Source organism: Acomys minous (genome assembly GCF_964271855.1).
Source record: "Acomys minous genome assembly, chromosome: 11".
NCBI lineage: Eukaryota > Metazoa > Chordata > Mammalia > Rodentia > Muridae > Acomys > Acomys minous.
In genome coordinates, this window is record NC_140492.1 from 22,808,746 (window position 1) to 22,828,255 (window position 19,510).

General features: G+C 36.3%; 1 protein-coding gene across 20 annotated transcripts in view; it reads left to right on the forward strand.

Moving 5' to 3' along the window:
• Nucleotides 1-19,510, forward strand: part of ROBO2 (roundabout guidance receptor 2) — a 1,536,637-nt gene that overhangs the window by 1,384,460 nt on the left and 132,667 nt on the right. For all 20 annotated transcript variants that reach the window (XM_084801525.1, XM_084801512.1, XM_084801523.1 and 17 more), the window contains one exon: nt 6,443-6,581. In XM_084801525.1, coding sequence (XP_084657651.1) covers nt 6,443-6,581 — 139 coding nt within the window. The remainder of the gene's footprint in view (nt 1-6,442; nt 6,582-19,510) is intronic.

Genomic DNA, 19,510 nt, shown 5'->3' on the forward strand with positions numbered 1-19,510 from the left:
GATATCCAGCACCCACACGGCAGTTCACAAATGTCTGTAACTCCAGTCCCAGGGGATCTGACAGCCCTTTCTGGCCTCCTTAGGCACCAAGTACACATGGAACACTGACACACATACAATAAAAACACCCATGCACAAAACAAAAAAAGTTAAAAAGAAATATCCACCTAATTTATACACTGCAGATTTTGTGTAATAACTTAAACTATCTGGTTGAGTAAATCATCCTGATTGATAGAAGCAATGTAGTACTTTCCTGCGCACAGTTCTCAAGCTCTTGCCATATACTAAATGCTGTTATAACACTTCAGGGTAGTGATGGATGTTGTTTACAGGGAGCATATTCTACCATGAGGAATGATGTGAGATATTGTTTTTAAAACATGATGAAGAATTTTCCCCTCCAAACTCTATCTATATTGGTCTTTGCTTCCAAGGGTGAAAACTATTGGCAAACAAACAACTTCATGAAGTCAGAACTTAACGTTTTCACAGCCAGGTAGCCTGGCCATTATCACTGAGTTTTGTGGAAAGGCACAGTCATCTCATTCAATGGTTTTCGAACTTTTCTCCCCTTAAACATAGCCTGTTAGGTCAAAGGAGATCCATGAAGCCAAACTCTGATGGGTTCTTTATTTTATAGCCACTGCTCTGCAGTAGTTCTCGCTGGAGCAGATAAAGGCAAGGCAAGGTTTACAAGCAGTAGTTAGCTTTAATGTCCCTTTATTACATAGTTTTCTTCTTGCAGAATTTAAGCAACCCCACCTATGCAATTATAGCCACAAGACTGCTTTTACAATGTCAAGTGAATTTTACCTTTAAATTACTAAGGTCATCCTGAAAATAGCTGCCATGGCACAGTCATCGGCAATTTTATAGCCACTCTCAATGGCTACATACAGTTGGAGAATGTGTTAACTGGGTGGTTAATTTCTCCACTGCAGCATAAAAACAAGAAAAGATTATTCAGCCACCTATTAGATTTATGGTATTTTGTGCTAAATTGAACATTTTCCTGCCTGAATAATGTTGACATGGCTGCAACGAGATAAGGCATTACATTTGATTATAGCTGTGTGTAAAGTTGGGGTTTCTACAGTGGCGATTGGGAACAAGGTTCACAGGGCTATTTGAAAGCTGTCCTCCACAGGCTAACACACTGGCCAACAGCACGGTTGTCTCCAGAGAGATGAACCTTGCAAGCCAGTTATGCAGGTGATTCAAATCCAGTTAATCTCACAGAAAAAAAAAGTTAATTGCGTTGGCAAAGAAGTTGTCTCTGATCACTGCATAGTTATATAATTAGGGATCAGCTGACATAAGGGGACTCTAATCTAATTGATAAGCAGTCTACAGATGGCTCTAGAGGGTTCTCCTTCTGCTTTTTCAATATGTGGTCAGACGTAAGGGGATACCGTGGAAAAAATTCAGTGGTCTCATTTTGACATGTCTTCAAATTAAGTTGGCTTGTTCAATAGATCAAGATTTCCACACTTGTTTACTTTAATTGTTCAGAGCTTCCTGCGTACAATCTCTGTGGACATTTGTGGATACTGAATGTGATCTTTACCTCTCACTAGATTGTTCTATTATCATCTTAATACTGTTACTCTCCTGACTTTCCACTTTACTTTTGCAGGCGATTTTAGTACAAAGAGAGACATCTTACACACTTCAATTTGGCTTTCTAGTTTGCATATAAAAGGAAATTTACTTTGATAATCATATCAAAAACCAATGTAAAGCATTTAAAAGTACATTTTCTGTTTTTAAATACAATTTTGTAGTCTTTAATATTCATGATTCTGTTTCTTATATTTCAAGAAAATAAAATTTGGTTAATGGAAGATGAAAATATTTCTTTAAATATATGTCATGTTAATGAAACCTATCGTTTTTATCATTAGATAAAATAGTCTATAAATAGGCCATTATATGTATCACAAATCAGAATATGGGTATATAAAATTGATATAATACATTTAGAATGATGAATAATACAGATTAGAAATGATTATTAGAATAATTCTATGAAAATTGTTAAAGTAGTATCTTATGAGTTTGTGCTAAAAAATTTACCTGAGAATAATATTTATGAACTTTAATAGAACTAGTGTTAGGATCTATGAAAGATGTTTAGAACTGCTTTCAATTTATATGCAGTATAATGGTATAAAATCTGCCACATGAGACCTAGATATCTTTATAATGCATTATAGTTTTCTATAGCATTATACCTGGTTCTAGTGTCAACAGATTTTCAGCATATTAATTTGTAATAATTTATACAAAACAACTGACTTTCTAGTATTTCTAATAATGCTGCCATCTTTATAAGTTTTTTTTTTTGCAATTAGAAAAAAATACCATTATGTCTTCTGATGAATTTAAGGATATCTGCAAGTGCTGGGTGAGCTGAATCATTGTCATTTGGTCACTCTCCTACATTCTCCTTCTTCTTGACTCTTACAGGGTGATGACCTTCTATCTGATGGCAATGAACATGAGCTTACCATCTTACCTTCTATTGGTATTTAATTTTTGACAGGAACATTTACCATCTATATGTATATATGTGTGTGTGTGTGCATATATATATATATATGCAATAGCTACAGACATTAGCTTATTTGTTTTATTTTTAAAATAAATTTAGTTACTGTTGAATATGTAACTTCATTTCACTATTAATTCAAAGTCAATTTAGCTTCAAGATCTGCAAACCTTATTTACAACGGCTTAAACATGCAGGGATCAAACACACACCATATTTAACAATATGTTCAATGTGTTAAAAATCTCTCTACACTTGCATATTTTGTCCTGCTCATCTCATGGAAAATTCATTTTGGATCTCTTAAGTCTACTGCCTTTATTAAAACTTCAGAATCTCCGTCAAATGAAATAATTTTACTCAGGAAACCCTGGACAGATTTCATTTTTCTCTTCTGTTTGACCGTTCCCAGACTTGCCAATGCAATCCCCTGTCATAATGCTTTTTAAAGGGCTCTGCTATGGAACATGAGAGCCTTCAGCCGTTCTTCTTCAGTCAGGCTGTCATTCTTCCGAGAGCTGTTCCATAAGCCTGTCACAGCCATGGCCCTCAGTCTATGGCGAGTTTCATCTCCCACGTTCTTGATGAAACCAAGCTGGCGGTTATTTACAAGCCATTAGGTTTGAAGGCTGGGGTAGGGGAGGCTACATTCACTTTTGCCTAATGCTTGAAAGTACTGCTGGACTTTGTTCCTCCATAGGCTAGGTAATGGTACAATACTCCAATTAACATCAGGGGAACAAAAGAGGTCTTTTGAAATATTTTTCTGTCTCAAGTGATATTATTATTAGTTTCTTCCCTGTTAGCACGGGGTTAATACAGGCTCTAGATGAATACGTCAAACAACATAGAAATGCCCATCTCACTTCTTTGCTAGTGCACTATAAACATTGAGAACATGTATAATGATTAACTATAGTGTCTATTTACTGCAGAAACAATGACTCAGCATCATCCTGCTTTAAATACATAGTTGAGGCAAATTGTGTCTACCATTTAAAAGGGAAGTGTTTGGGCTATAGAGATGGCTCAGTGTTTTGAGCAATCAGATTCCCATTTTTACATAAATGCCCATTCTTTATTTCAAGAGGCAGAGACTGCAGCAGGACTAGCCATAGCCATGACCTCTGAGTTTGATTAAAGAACTGTGTCTAGACCCATAATGTGAAAGAACTGTGGAGAATAATTTTCAGTATCAACCTTGGGCCTCTACAGGTTCCAAGCATACAAATTCTTCCACATATGTTTATTTATGTACAACACACACACACACACACGCACACACACACACACACACACACACACACACACACACACACACACACACACACACCAAAATGGGAAAAGAAAAAAAATAAATCTTTCAAACTTGTACATTTGCTCTGTGGTTTAGGCAAGCTCTTATTTATTTATTTATTTATTTATTTATTTATTTATTTATTCACTCATTCATTCATATTACATCTCGATTGTTATCCTATCCCTTCTATCCTCCCATTCCTCCCTCCCTCCCACTTTCACCCTATTCCCCTCCCCTATGACTGTGACTGAGGGGGACCTGTATGTGCTCATAGGGTATAAGGCCTCTTCTTGGTAGCCTGCTATCCTTCCCCTGAGTACTACCGGGCCTCCCTATCAAGGGGACGTGGCCAAATATGGGGCACCAGAGTTCATGTGAAAGTCAGTTGCCACTCTTCACTCATCTCTGAAGAATGTCCTATCCATTGGCTAGATCTGGGTTGGGGTTCAATGTTTATTGCATGTATTGTCCTTGGTTGTGTCATAGTTTGTGGAGAAGCCCTGGGCCCAATCTGCCAGGCATAATGTTCTTCTTTTAGGTTTCTAGGACCCTCTGGATCCTTCTATTTCCCCATTCTCCCATACTTCTCTCACGTAGAGTCCCAAATGGATGTCCTCACATCTATCCCACTTTCCTGGTAGGTAAAGACTTTCATAGGACATGTCCCTTGGGCTAGTGTCTAATTATAAATGAGTATATACCATTTGACTCTTTCTGCTTCTGGGTTAACTCACTCATTATGATCATTTTTAGTCCAATCCATTTGTCCACAAATTTTGAGAATTCCTTATTTTTAATAGCTGAGTAGTATTCCATAGTGTAAATGTACTACAGTTTCTTTATCCATTCTTCTATTGAGGAACACTTAGGCTGTTTCCATGATCTGGCTATTATGAATAAGGCAGATATGAACATGGTTGAGTATATGTCCCTGTTGTGTGGTAGAGTATTTTCTGGATATATTCCAAGGAGTGGAATAGCTGGGTCCTGAGGAAGCCCTATTCCCAGTTTTCTGAGAAAGCGCCAGATAGATTTCCAAAGTGGTTGTACTAGTTTGCCTTCCCATCAGCAATGAAGAGTGTTCCTCTTTCTCCACATCCTTGCCAGCATGTGGTATTGCTTGAGTTTTTGAGGCAAGATCTTTTGTAGCTAATATATTCTGACTATGTTATACTCTTTAGAAGCAAACATCATTTTCTAGACTTGGTTGTTTGTAAGTTCTACATTAGAAGCTTCCATGATAAAATTCTTTCTGCCTGTTTTCTAAGTTTAAATTTTCGAGTTGCAGAATACAAATACTGGAAAATATATAGCTCTCTTCCAATATCTACTGTCTAATCCTCTGTGGAGTTGTAACATTCTCAGCCTTTTAAATGCCCACAATCATTGACTTCCTTAAAAATATTTTCCTTGCAATTTTACAATTGTTTGATGAATATTGATCTCAATGTCAATAATAATATATATTCAAAACTTGTGTTCTTTGTATGCTATTTTAAGTGATTTAGCTTCAACAGCTTCCTGCTAAGTGCATTTCTATCTATGTGACATTATATTCACAATTTTAAATTAAAAGAGTTAAAACTGAAGTCCTAAAAGACTACCCATGGCCATATGGCCAGATTCCCTTTGTCATCTCCCCCAGGAACTCCTGTGTCTTTCATGACCTAGTTAACTTTCTCCTTCAGTAAGTAGCAAACTTGGGCTTAACATATGATTCAGAGACCCGTGCTCATAAAGTTTTAGAGGTACATTTTCCAGTGGCTGGTCTTTATCTGAAAAGACAAGTGATATAACTATTTTGGGGGGGCGTGGCTAAAATCCGTTTGTCTCATGTATCATTTTGAAAGTGAGACCCTTGTTATTGCAAACACATTTTCTCCTTGTATAGGAAAGTGCCAGAACATAGTTTAAAATGTAGGTTTAACAAACTAAGACACTAAAAGATAATGCTGAAGAAAACTGAAGTAAATTAGGTAGGATAGTAAATGATTAACAAAACAAAAGCAGAGTTTGTATTTAAAGATGTTAGACAGTTTTCAACACATGAATTAAAAATGTTTATGAATGCATTGGGTATATATAAAGGAGTATATCAAGTTGAATATGCTGGAGAATATTTTTGAAAGTGCAATATTTTCCTGGAATGCTGGTGATAATTCCATCATTAATATTTACTACTTGTTATTATTTTTTATCAGCTTTATCTTTTACTTTTTCCATTTTAAGCAATGAGAATAAAGTAATCATTTTAAACTCCATGTCTGTAAATGATTTAGTGCTTTATATTTGAATGATTAGTTTCACCTATTTTGGCTCAGGAATTCACTGGATATCAACTTCATATCTTTCGCAAGAGTTTATATAGTTTTGTTCAGAAACCACATTGATTCTTATGTTCAAAGAAATCTTTCTGTTTAACTGTATTTTATTAATGAGGTCTTACCTGACATAGTGAGACACAGAGTTAGGTCTGTGTGTATTAAGAATAAACTACATGTCTTTTTTTAAATTCCTTTTACACAAATTATATATACTTCATCTGATTTTACCATTTTGTATTCTTTCTTTCTTTCCCCCTCCCGAAGAACGACCCACATTTCTCAGGAGGCCAATTAACCAGGTGGTGCTGGAGGAAGAGGCTGTAGAATTCCGTTGTCAGGTCCAAGGAGATCCACAGCCAACCGTGAGGTGGAAAAAGGATGACGTGGACTTGCCGAGAGGGAGGTAAGTCTATGATAGGGAAGAATGTTGAGATCACCAACAGTCATGGTTCCACCGCCAAACACCTTTAAATCTTGGATAGCTTTCAGAACCGTAAATTTTATTCCTGGTTCTGTGCCTACTGTGTGCACATCACAGTCCTTCAGACTTATGATGTCACTCTTTGGGTGGAAATCCACATTAATTCCCAATCCTTCACTCTACCCAGCGTGTCCGAGAACCACACAGTCCTGATGTGTTTTCGTTCTTGGGGCTACCTGTATGTTTGCTAATGACTCACTGAATTTGTGGCCACCCATACATGAGTGTCCCTTATTGTGGACCCTGCTTTTATGATGTTTAATCTGCAATGCCTTTCTTGAATGCCCAGAGCATCTCTAAGGAAAGGCTGCTGAGAATAGCTGTCATTAGGGGCTTACATAAAACAGAAAGTAACAATCTAAGGCAGCATCAAGTAGATGAGCTCCCAGGAGGAGCTCCAGAGGGAATTCTCCCGCATTCACCCTGTTTCCCTTGGGGACAGGTTCTCCATTACTTTCATTCTTCTTTTACCAATTGCAATCTCTCCACTACACTATTTCCAAACTATCCAAAAATGCTTATTTCCTTATATAAAAATACTTTGACTGTGTTTTGTATATATATATTAAAGACCTTTCTAAATCAGATGTGGAAGGACAAGTCTTCATCCTAGCAATAGGAAGGCAGAAGCAAAATAATAAAGAAACAAAAAACCAAATAAATAAACAAATAAATATCTTTACATCCATTATCAAATAAACCATTCAACTTTATTCTTTTTATAAAGCAGTAGTTCTATTTCTGTTTTCTTTACTTTCTCTTCCCTTGTACCCACCGACATTATGGCCAGCACACCGACTATATCTACCCCACCTACCATCCACTACAATCGTGGTCTGTGTAAAATTGTACAGTCTGTAGTTTATCAAGTGTTTTCTTCTAAAAATACTTGATTTCACTCAACAGTTTAAAGTTAAACACTCTTTCCCAGAAGCTGAATGGTTTTTATATGCATTCTCTGGTACCACTGAGAGAACATTAACTTTAAACTCTGAATTTCAAACACAGTAGGACTATAAAATTTGTAAATTCATATCCTCAACAACACTGTACTTAATTAGGCATTTAGATAGTATTGAGAGGCTCTTTGCAATGTATAGGCATACATCTGATATAAATATCTAGTTCAGTTATTCAGGCAACAAAAACTCAATTCAAATAACTAAATACTACAGAAAGCCAACTCTCGCTCTTGCTTTGTTGTGATTTTGTTTTTGTTTTTGTTTTTTGTTTTTGTCATTCTTCAATCAGACATCTTCCTATAAATAAATGTCATTATTATAAGAAGTATCTTGTAACTAGGACCATCCTAATGCTTCCTCAGAAGAGAATCAAATTAAAAATTCAGAGGGCTGGACAGAGAGCTTGCCTTGAAAATATAACGGAACTCAGCTGTGTAGGGCAATGCATGGGAACCTCTCACTTAATCATAGATCTAAAGATGTGAAAATCCGTACATATCTGGGACTCCATGGCCAAAAAGCCTACACTGCAGAGAAGTTTCAAGCCACTGAAGTACCTGTCCAATGCCTGTCTATAAAAAGGAGAAAAAAATATAAGAGAGAAAGTTAGAATAAGTCAGACCACACTTGATTACAGGATTACAGCCAAGGTTTTCCTATGGCCATTGAAAGCATTCACAAAACCATTCACCTGAACCTGTCCCCTACCCCACTCCATCCCCACTCACAAAGGACAGGTTGCAGAGTTTGATTGTTAGAGACCAAATTACAATCGTCTGTCTGTCTTTCCTTTCCTTGTCTTTCTTTCTTTCTTTTGGTTTTGTTTTCGGGTTGTTTTTTTTTAATTTTTCATTTTTGGTTTTTGGTTTTGTGAGGCAGGGTTTCTCCATGTAGCCTCTGCTATTTTTAGACCAGGTTGGTCTCTAACTCCCAGATCTGCTTCCCCGAGAGCTGGGATTAATGTCATGTGCCACGATGACTAGCTGCAAACATTTTAAAATGTTGATATAAATTAAAGAAGTGAATATTGAAAATGCTTAGTTCTAAATTACAGAGACTGTAATCTGGGTGTGGTGGCACAAGCCTTTAACCCCAGCGCTATGAAGGCAGAGGCAGTCAGGTCTCCTTGAGTTCCAGGCCTGCCTGGTCTACATGGTGAGTCCCAGGACAGGCAGAGCTTTATCGTGACATCTGGTCTCAAAACAAAATGAAACAAAATAAAATAACAGCAACAAAACTGTTGAAACTGTAAGGATTTTGCAATTGATTGAGTTTTAACTTGGTGAGATATCAATCTATAAAAATATCAAAATGTATACAGGGACTCTGGTATGGCTTGAACCCAGTTTCACTTATTCCTAATATCTACAAAATAGTGTCACACCTTATGAAAAATGTTGAAATCATTAAATACAAGGTAAAAATTATTTTAATTTAATATATTTTCATTATTATCTTTTTCTGCACAGTAGACCAATCCCAGATGTGTCTTTAGCTGGGAATCATAAGCTTTGGTGTTTAGTTGAAGTGTTTCTCAATCATCTTTGGTCTTTGACAGGGTCACGGTGCTTTAAAATAGTACTTGCCTTGTATTCTTGAAGAAGAGTACTAGTCAGATATGGCAGAGACTATCTAAGCCTAGATTTACATAGTTTTTTTCACATGGGTGCAGTGTTATAGAAAGAAAGCCACAGACGTGGCCTGCAACTCATCACATTGCATCAGAGGCTCATGAGTTAAGGGAAAATATTGCTAGCCTACCCCATTGTTTGTTGATGTGCATCTTAGATCCCTCAGTCTTCAAGGGCTGTGTTGACAGCCATATACCTGTATGCTTGCCTTGGTCTGCTTGAATTTTTTTAAATTTCATTTTTACTTTGTATTTTTTTTGTTTTCATATATGTACTATTATTGTTAATTAAGATTAAACTGAGATTAAAAATATATGCTAGAAAGTTGCAAGATTGTATTGAACTTTAGTGTGGCTATATTTTTGAGTGAAGAAATTACAACATAATTTGCACTAGTTTTATAATCCAATTTATTACGTGTTATGTGATAAATATGACAACCTTTGAGCTCCTCCACTATTATTTTGTAAAAGTCACTTGCTTCAAATTTCATGTAATTTGTTTTTTAAAAATCCAATTACTATTGGACGATAGAAACTACATTCTCTAGACATACAGTTAAAATGTGAGAAAACTCTTACCCCTTTTTTCCTTAAAGGTTGCATAGTTCTTGCCTCTAGTTTCTTGCTACTGGGCTTACACAAGTACTGTACTAGTTAGACTAGCTAATTTTTTAATTTATTAAACAAATGGAAGTATTAGCTTTAAACAATTGCATTATGGAGATTCAACATGCAAATTAATGAATACTTTCATCCTGATGGAAGCCAGGCACTTTTTTCTCACCTCTCAGACTCAAGTGATATTGCAAAGATATTGTTCAGTGTTGATTTGTGCATATTAGCATAACTTTTACTTGATCATGAAATCCAAAGAATCGTCTCTACCTTGGGAAGGATAACATATTGCTTTTTAGCTAACCACAGACTTAGCCAACAACATTGGTTCCATTTTTAGGTCTGAGATGAGGGAGATGACCATTGTTCTTGAGTGTGGGGGATGACATTTATTTGGCGTAATGTTTAATGAAATCTGAATACAGTTTGTGTAGTTGTTAGGGCTTAAACATTAATAGTAAGCTTTGTAGGGCAGCTGCATAGCCTGTAATTACTATGTAAGTAATATGTGACTATTTTCTTTTGGAGACAAGGGGAGCTTTTCAATTCATGCTTAAATTGAAAATGCTGTGATAGCTACTTAAATCTTCAGCAGTGAGGAAGCTCTCTGCGCCAACCTTTTGGTGAGCAGAGATGAATTAAGGAAGTATTTCCCCCTTAGCTTCACTCATCCCAGTGGGAATATTTTTGAAATAGTAACAATATGTCCATTTATTTTGTTTCACTTTAGCATCCTACACTTTTTTTCTATACTTCTATAATTTTAATGATATTGACAACACAGTTTTGCAAAGTTGAAATATTATTTTTTTACAAATAGAATGTCTTAGTGAGGTAGGAAAGATGGAAAATCTAATAACAATCCTGTGCCCAAACAGAGAAATGCTGTTTAACATGATCATTTCCCATAGAGTGAAAATGGAAAGATACCTTACATTGTGACTGTTTAGCAGACTATAGGAATTTCTTGGAGAAACATCTAAAGATACTAGTTTACAACAGATTACCAGGAGAAAAGAATTCAACTAATCTTTCGGAACTATAAAAATCATCAGTGCATGTAACCTTTAACCTCAGTTTCAAGAGATTTAATAGCTTTTTCTGGCTTCCACTGGTACTTATACAAATGTACATGAACACATACATGAATGTACACACACACACACACACACACACACATACACACACACACACACACACACATACACATGAATAAAGAACAAAGATTAAAAACATTGTTAAAGACAGCGTCTTACGTATAGCAGATTGGGTAGCCAGGTTCGGCCTTGAACTTGTGACCTTCCTGCCTCCATCTCTCCAGGACTGGGATCACAGGCATGCACCAACACACCTGAGTACTTTCTTATATTTAAAAACAAGAGTTTTACACATGAAATACAAGAAAAAGAAAGGGGAAAATGGAAGGTACAAAAACAGTAGGTTCTTAAGGGCATGTAATGGTTTTATTTTCTAACAACACATTTTCAACTGTGTAATTTCAATAGAAGCAGCAATCTATTGAAAGTTCTCAGTTCTCACCACCTGTTTGCAAAAGTAATTCTTTAAAGCAAAGTGCAAATCATGTTTTTTTGTTTTTTGTTGTTTTGTTTTATTTTGTTTTTATTCTTTGAACTGTAGGTTACTGAGACAAGGTAGTATGGACAGCCATTTACATATGGAATACATCAAAGACAAAAGGCTGAGGCAGAACTCTTTCTTCTCAGTATTGCATCCCTGTCATGTGACCCTAGTGCTTGTTCTTATTAGCGTTCTTTGATGATCAAGTGACTTAGTATATGTTTTCACAAGTATTTTATGTGATAGAAGTTGCTAAAAATTATAATGAAGAGGGCAGTTTTCCATTCAGTGTCACCTTACACCATAAAATAGATCATCAAAAAGAGTACATAAAAAAATCCATATGCTGCTAACTCTATGAAAACACTGTAAGTTTACACAAAGGGCAAATATTACACGCTTATATAGAAAGAAATAAGAAGAAAATGGACTAGCATTTACTACAACCTTCTCTTTAATCTAATAGTAGGATGGAGACCTGAAGAAGCTGCCTAGAATTTGGGTAAACAGAAGGGAGGGTATCCTAATTATAATCTCATCTCTAAACATTAAAGCACTGTGTTTCAAGTTGTTAGCAAAACGCTGAACATTCACTCATATGCTTTTCACCATGTCAACACCATTAGTTAGTGCCACAAATTGTATTTATTTTGTTTTCTAAACCATCTCAAAGGTGACAGGAGACACTGACTTCCTCAATAAGGATCCATAGTAGAACAGAATGTTCGTAATAGGTTTTCTATGGGAAAAAAAGAAATAAAATATGCCATTTACATTCTTATGTACGCCTGCCACTTCTAAATGCAGCTGATGGCTTCCATATAGTGTAGGTAATTCATGAATATTTCATAAAACAGAAAGGAGCCTACAGAAATAAGCATTTTAAGAAATACAGTGCAAAATTCTATCAATTTTCCTCAGCCCACTGACAAGTTCCTTTTCTAAAGTCTATTTTAAGTAAGACTTTCTAGAATTCTTAGTTCTTCAGAATATGAGATTCACAGAAATACAGGATTTTTTTTTCAGAAGAGGAACTGAATAGAACCACTTATAACCCCCTTTTGTGCAATTTTTGAACAAAGTGGCTCTTCACAGTTAGCCCTGGAAATGTCCCTGTGTTAATTGTCTGGAAGCCCTATTGTTTAGCGCATGTGCTGCCAGGATGCAGAGGTGCTCGGCTACCCTGCTGGGGGGTCTTCCTTCCTCACGTTCAGTGTGCACCTCAAGGACATGCGGTGATTTGTACCCCTGACAAATAACCACTTTGATTGGATTGGCTGGAGGAGATTGGTCAATTAAAACAATTTTTAGGAAAAGAAAAGGAATACCAAGAACATTAGAAAAGCAATGCATATAAACCATTGTCCCAAAGCATCTGTCCTCATTAAGCAAATAAACAAGGAAAGGTAGAAATCAAAATAGATTTTTTGGTGTATTTGTTAAATAAATATTTTACCCATTTCTCTCTGGAAACACATGTACAAGATGCAAGGGCAATGATTTCAGAATATTTTTTTTTTACAAATGTAGTCTATTTTCTCGGTTATTGGTTCGAAGGTCTTGTTCTGAGACTGATTGTATATGCCTTGGCGTCTATCTCTGTCTTTAAAAACTGATGTCTGACAGGTTTCTTTAGCACTAAGAAGGAAGATGACTTTGGAGAAGCCATGTAAACTCTGAGTGTTTTACACCCTGAAGATTCAGAACAGTATGCAGTGTGCTTAAGCATTACCCTCCACTTTGGCATGTTCTAACAGAAAGGTTATGAAATGTTGTAATTATTTCAAAGCACTGTAAACATGACATGGTGGCAAACACAGAAGTGCTATTAGTAGCATTTACTGAGTTCAGTATTAAAGAGGTAGAGGATTAGTAATGAAAAATAAGGAACATTCAGTCTCTATGTATTAATTTTACATTCTTTTTCATCTGCCTAAGCTATATATCTGTGTGTGTGTGTATATGTATATACATATGCATAAAGTATTGCTTATTATACATACCACCTTTGCTTTTGAGTGTATATATAAACTCAGTGGAAAATATTGTGAGACACTTTGCCAGGCCTGAAAATCACTAGCGTTTTTTTTTTCTAACTCTGGAATATTGTACTTCCTCCAGCACTATGTCTCAGACTTAGGGCCATCAGATTTTAACTTGGAATCACTATATTGATTGATCAGTTGAACTACTGAACTACTGAACAGCTTTTTTTTTTTTTAATGATTAGTAATGCTTCCTTGAGAAGACTTAGAAGAATGTGCTAGGTGCCCTAGTGCTACTAAAATCTACTCTCTTACAACAATGCCATCTTATTAAAGAATGGTGTCACAGTATAATATGATTTTCATTTGAGAGATACAGAAATACACACTAAAGGCAATTAAGTTCCCAACGTTATACATACATATTTGTGGCAGAAATAACTTTAGAATCTTCCCAACATGAAATCAACATTATGAGCTAGTTTTCATAATTTTTGCATTAATAACTGTTTAAGGACTCAACTGATTTAAAATTTTATAATGTGTATAAAATTAGAAAATTAGTTAAAATTACTATACTATGGTAGACATATTATATGCTAAAACACTTAAGGTAGATCTGAGAGAAATTTCTTAAGCTACACATAAATATTTGCCCATGTGGAAAATTTAAACTTGGAATAGTACACAGAATCTTCTTGAGAACTGAAGCCCAATATTTTGTTTACATACTGGATTAATTGGAAACTTTCATTGTTGCCAGGATGGAACTTTTCCTGTGTTTTCATCAGATATGTGCTAATGTCAACATAAAACTAATTGCTAACTAGGGTGGGAGATCATGGTGCCTGGTCTGTGACCACACTGGCCCATCTGTTGAGAATCTCAGCACAGGAACAATGCTAGACCTGGCACTCAATCTCTGCTTTGGCCAGCCTTCAACTCCCAAGCTGGAATATACTTGGGATATGAAGTGCACTGAAGTCAAGAGAAGCTCTGATGCCCATTATCTGGCAGCCCTTGTGCTCTGTGTGGGCCGAGCCAAGACCAGGTGCCAGTACTCGGAGCAAAAGGATCTGTCTGAGTGCCACCTGTCATTGGCATGTGAGTATCACCCATCATGAGAGCCACAGTAGGTGTGCTTCTTCCAGCACTGTATGCCACTCCAGAGCCTTCAGACTGGCTAACATCGGGAATGGGGGTAACAAGACTAGGACCAAAGCCAAGGCTAAGAAGTGACTGAGGCTCATCAAGAAATACTCAGTGCCACAGGTGAGGTGATTCTTTCCAGTAGGGATACTTTTCCATGTCCCTAGGCTATTTTAACTGTAAACAACATTTTAAAAGAACATTGTTGACCTAAAGGTTTTAATACAAAGACAATTTATGATTAGAATCACTTAAATGCTTTGTAATATCCCTACAGCTTTTTTCTTTTTTAATTTTAATTTTTAATTATGTTTTTATTATTTTTATTATATATACATTTATATTATTACACATGAGTAAAATAAACTATATACAGCAGAAAGAACCAAGAGGCAATCAGGAATTCTATAAATGTTACATTCATAGTGATTTGGCCATTTGTATTTGGCGAACATGAAGTAGACATTTTTCCTATCTTGTTGGGGTAAATTTCTGAATGTAGATTAATATCTATCATATCTCATCTCTATTAACTTAGACCATCTATCTTGATTTAAAAACATCTTAACCCCTAACATACTTAGCTTAATTGAAAGACTAAACTATCTTATCTTCAAACCCATCAGAGACTTGAGAAGGAATAAAACTTAAATACCTGAGTGATTCTGGAGTGCGGGTTAGCAGCTTCCAAAATGGGGAAAAAAAAAAAAAAAAAAAAAGACTGAGACAATTTACTGCCAGAACAATCACCCAGAACTCTCTCTGATGTTGGAGCATCATTTTCAGCGTTCTGGCACAATATCTCTGACAGACATATTTGCGAGGCAGTAACTATTGAGGACTTGCTTACCCTGTCTTGGTAGAGAGTTTGGCCATCAACTCTGCCTGCATCTAAACTTGCCCGTTTTTAGTATACATTTTTTTTTACTTATTTCTGTTATTGTTTTATATAATTTGAATTATAACATGAAACTGAAATGTAGATTTTTTTAAAGAGCTGATAATTTCAAATAATTCATTTGGCCATTGTGAGTAATTCACAAAGAATAAAGGCAACAATCTCTTGAAATATGTAAGTTGGATGAAATATTTTCTGTGGTATTTAAATATGTAAGTGGCATAATGCCATGGAAAGCTAAAAACAATTAGGGAAGTAGGGTGATTCTTTTTTCTTTTTCAATGCAAAAACAAAAGTAAATAAAAAAAAGGAATGAATGAGTTTAAGAAAATTCAGTTTTTGTATTTCTACTAGTCAATGGCTACTAGTATTTCTGTATTACATATAATTTTCCCAGTTCCTGTGTATATTTAAACAATTTATATGGTTTCTAAGTCCACACACTTGACCAGTGTCTTGAAGTGTTGAGTCTCTTCCATTTCTTATTGGGCTTGAGGAATAGAAAGATGTAATATAGTACCTGCTTGCCTTGACCTTATTACTATCTATAATATAGTCACAATATACTGTAGTTAACAAAGCATTCATTGGATAAAATTGTTGTTGTTGTTGTTTTTATAATTCATTCATATTACATCCCAATAGTTATCCTATCCCTTGTATCCTCCCATTCCTCCCTCCCTCCCATTTTCCCCTTACTCCCCTCCCCTATGACTGTGACTGAGGGGGATTACCTCCCCCTGTATATGCTCATAGGGTATCAAGTCTCTTCTTGGTAGCCTGCTATCCTTCCTCTGAGTGCCACCAGGTCTCCCCATCCAGGAGACATGGTCAAATATGGGGCACTAGAGTTTGTGTGAAAGTCAGTCCCCACTTTCCACTCAACTGTGGAGAATGTCCTGTCCATTGGCTAAATCTGGGTCAGGGTTTGATGTTTACTGCACATATAGTCCTTGGCTGATTCCATAGTTTGAGCAGGACTCCTGGGCCCAGATCAGCCCATCATAATGTTCTTCTTGTAGGTTTCTAGGACCCTCTGGATCCTTCTATTTCCCCATTCTCCCATGCTTCTCTCACCTAAAGTACCAATAGGATGTCTTCGCCTCTGTCCCACTTTCCTGATAAGTCAAGACTTTTATAGGACATGACCCTTGTGCTAGTATCCAGATACAAGTGAGTGTATACCATTTGACTCTTTCTGCTTCTGGGTTAACTCACTCATTAAGATCATTTCTAGATCAATCCATTTGTCCGCAAATTTCGAGAATTCCTTGTTTTTAATAGCTGAGTGGTATTCCATAGTGTAAATGTACCAAAGTTTCTTTATCCTCATTGGATAAAAGTTTGATACTACAGTAATATACAATCAATCTATGATAAACATATATCTTTTAAAATTGTTATTTGTGCAGTTTCAAATAATTTTATCCTTTTTAGTATCTTTTGTTTGTTATTATTTGTTATTCCCAATATTCTTTCATGGAATATACAAAAAAAATAACACTAGAAAGCATCAGATGTCAAAGACAAATATGCTAAAATAATCACAAAATCACTTTTCTTGAACACTGGGAGTTTAAACTTCACCTTTCATCTTCACCATGCAACATAATACTCTGTTTACATTTAAATTTATTGAAAATATCTCTTGATATTTTTGATGACATTTAATGAAAACTACCCGCAGTGGAAGTGCATCTTGATCCAAATTTAGAAAATGACCTTTTTAATGTTTGTGCAACTGAGTGCAGTTTTCAAATTTAATAAACAGAGAAGTCAAAAGACTATTGGGTTAATTACATTTCTTGTAATTAATCCTTGACCAAAGCAACTTTAAGATGGAAGTGCTCATTTTGGCTCACTGTTTGAGGATCTTCCCCAGTATGGTGGGAAGTCATGGCCACAGGAGTAGGAGTCAGCTCATCACATCACACATTTACAGTCCAGAAGCAGAGAGGGATGCAGGCTGACACTCAGCTCAATTCTCCTTTATATTCAGTCCAGGACATCACCCAATGGAACACTGCTCTCGAGATGTAGAGTGGGTTTTCTCACTTCAACTAATGTAATCCGGGCATGGTGGTGCATGCCTTTAACCCTAGCACTTGGGAGGCAGAGGCAGGTGGATTTCTGTGAATTTGAAGCCAGCCTTGTCTACAGGGTGAGTCCAGGGTAGCCAAGGCTCCACAAAGAAACTCTGTCTCCAAAAACAAAAAAACAAAATAATTCTTTACAGACATGCCCACAGGTTTCTTTCCTTAGTGATTCTAAGTCCAGTCTATATGACAGCCATAATTAAGCATTGTCACTTGTAGTCTAATCATTTTTAATCCTGTAGTGGTAATTTAAGTTTTAATATTCAAGGTGAGTTGACTTGGATTGCAAACAGTGAATTTATTATGGAGGGAAAGTGTAGCAAACTGATCATGGTAGGACATTTGATGAGATAATACCTTAATTTCACAGAAGTTAGATATGAAAATATACATCTTGCAATTTACTAACTGTAGCAATATTAGTTATTATTTACAAATGTTTCACATAAAAGTAGTTAACCTATCTTTCAGACTTACCTCAAATGACCAGTAAGTTTTATTATTCATAATTTACAAATGAAAATGGAGGTGCAATTTTAATTGGTAGTAAGAAATTTGGAATGCAGAGTCATCAATCCCAACACTCTCTCTTAACCCATGTATTCAGTAATATCTTATGGAACATACATATTTTTTTCACTTTTTTGTTTGTTTTTTTTTAATTTTTTTATTAATTTATTCTTGTTACATCTCCATGGTTATCCCATCCCTTGTATCCTCCCATTCTTCCCTCTCTCCCGTTTTCCCCTTATTCCCCTCCCCTATGACTGCTACTGAGGGGGATTTCCTCCCCCTGTATTTGCTCATAGGGTATCAAGTCTCTTCTTGGTAACCTGATATCCTTCTTCTGAGTGCCACCAGGTCTCTCCCTCCAGGGGACAAGGAATTCCTGAAATTTGTGGATAAATGGATTGAGCTAGAAATGATCATAATGAGTGAGTTAACCCAGAAGCAGAAAGACTCAAATGGTATATACTCACTTATATCTGCATATTAGCCTAAGGGGCATGTCCCATGAAAGCCTTCACTTACCAGGAAACTGAGACAGAAGGGAGGACATTCTAGTGGGACTCTAGATGAGAGAAGCATGGGAGAATGACAAAGTAGAAGGATCCAGAAGGTCCTAGAAACCTACAAGTAGAACATTATGATAGGCAGATTTGGGCCCACGGGTCCCACTCAAACTAAGGCACCAGCCAAGGACAATACAGGCTGTAAACTTTAAACCCCTACCCAGATCTAGCCAATGGTCAGAACATTCTCCACAGTAGAGTGGAGAGTGGGATATTACTTTCTCACATACTCTGGTGCCTCACATTTGACCATGTCCCTGGAGGGGGAGACCTGGTGGCACTCAGAGGAAGGACAGCAGGTTACCAAGAAGAGACTTGATACCCTATGAGCATATCCAGGGGGAGGTAATCCCCCTCAGGAACAGTCATAGGGGAGGGGAGTAAGGGGAAAATGGGAGGGAGGGAAGAATGGGAGGATACAAGGGATGGGATAACCATGGAGATGTAACAAGAATAAATTAATAAAAAAATAAAAATAAAATAAAGACAAAAACTAATACTGAAAACTGAATGGTTTGAGGGCCTCTTGGTTTTGCACTGAGAAACAGATAGCTTAGAAATAACGTTTCCAACAGCCTTGAAAAAGAAAGTCTCTGAAATTTAGCAATAGTGAAAAATAATCTCAAAGCTACAGGTCCAACATGTAGCCAAATTGAAAAGGCCCCATTATCTCTAATAATAAACCCTGTACTCATTTCCCATTTGATATGTGGAATAATGTGCATCCCATGTTTTACTCAACAGGTGCTCCTGTTCTGTATTTTTGGCCTTTGCCTATTACTAATAGAAAATAAGGCTGAACTCATTCTTGTATTTTCCCCCTCTATCTTCCTAATAAACTATGATGTATTCATTTGAAATC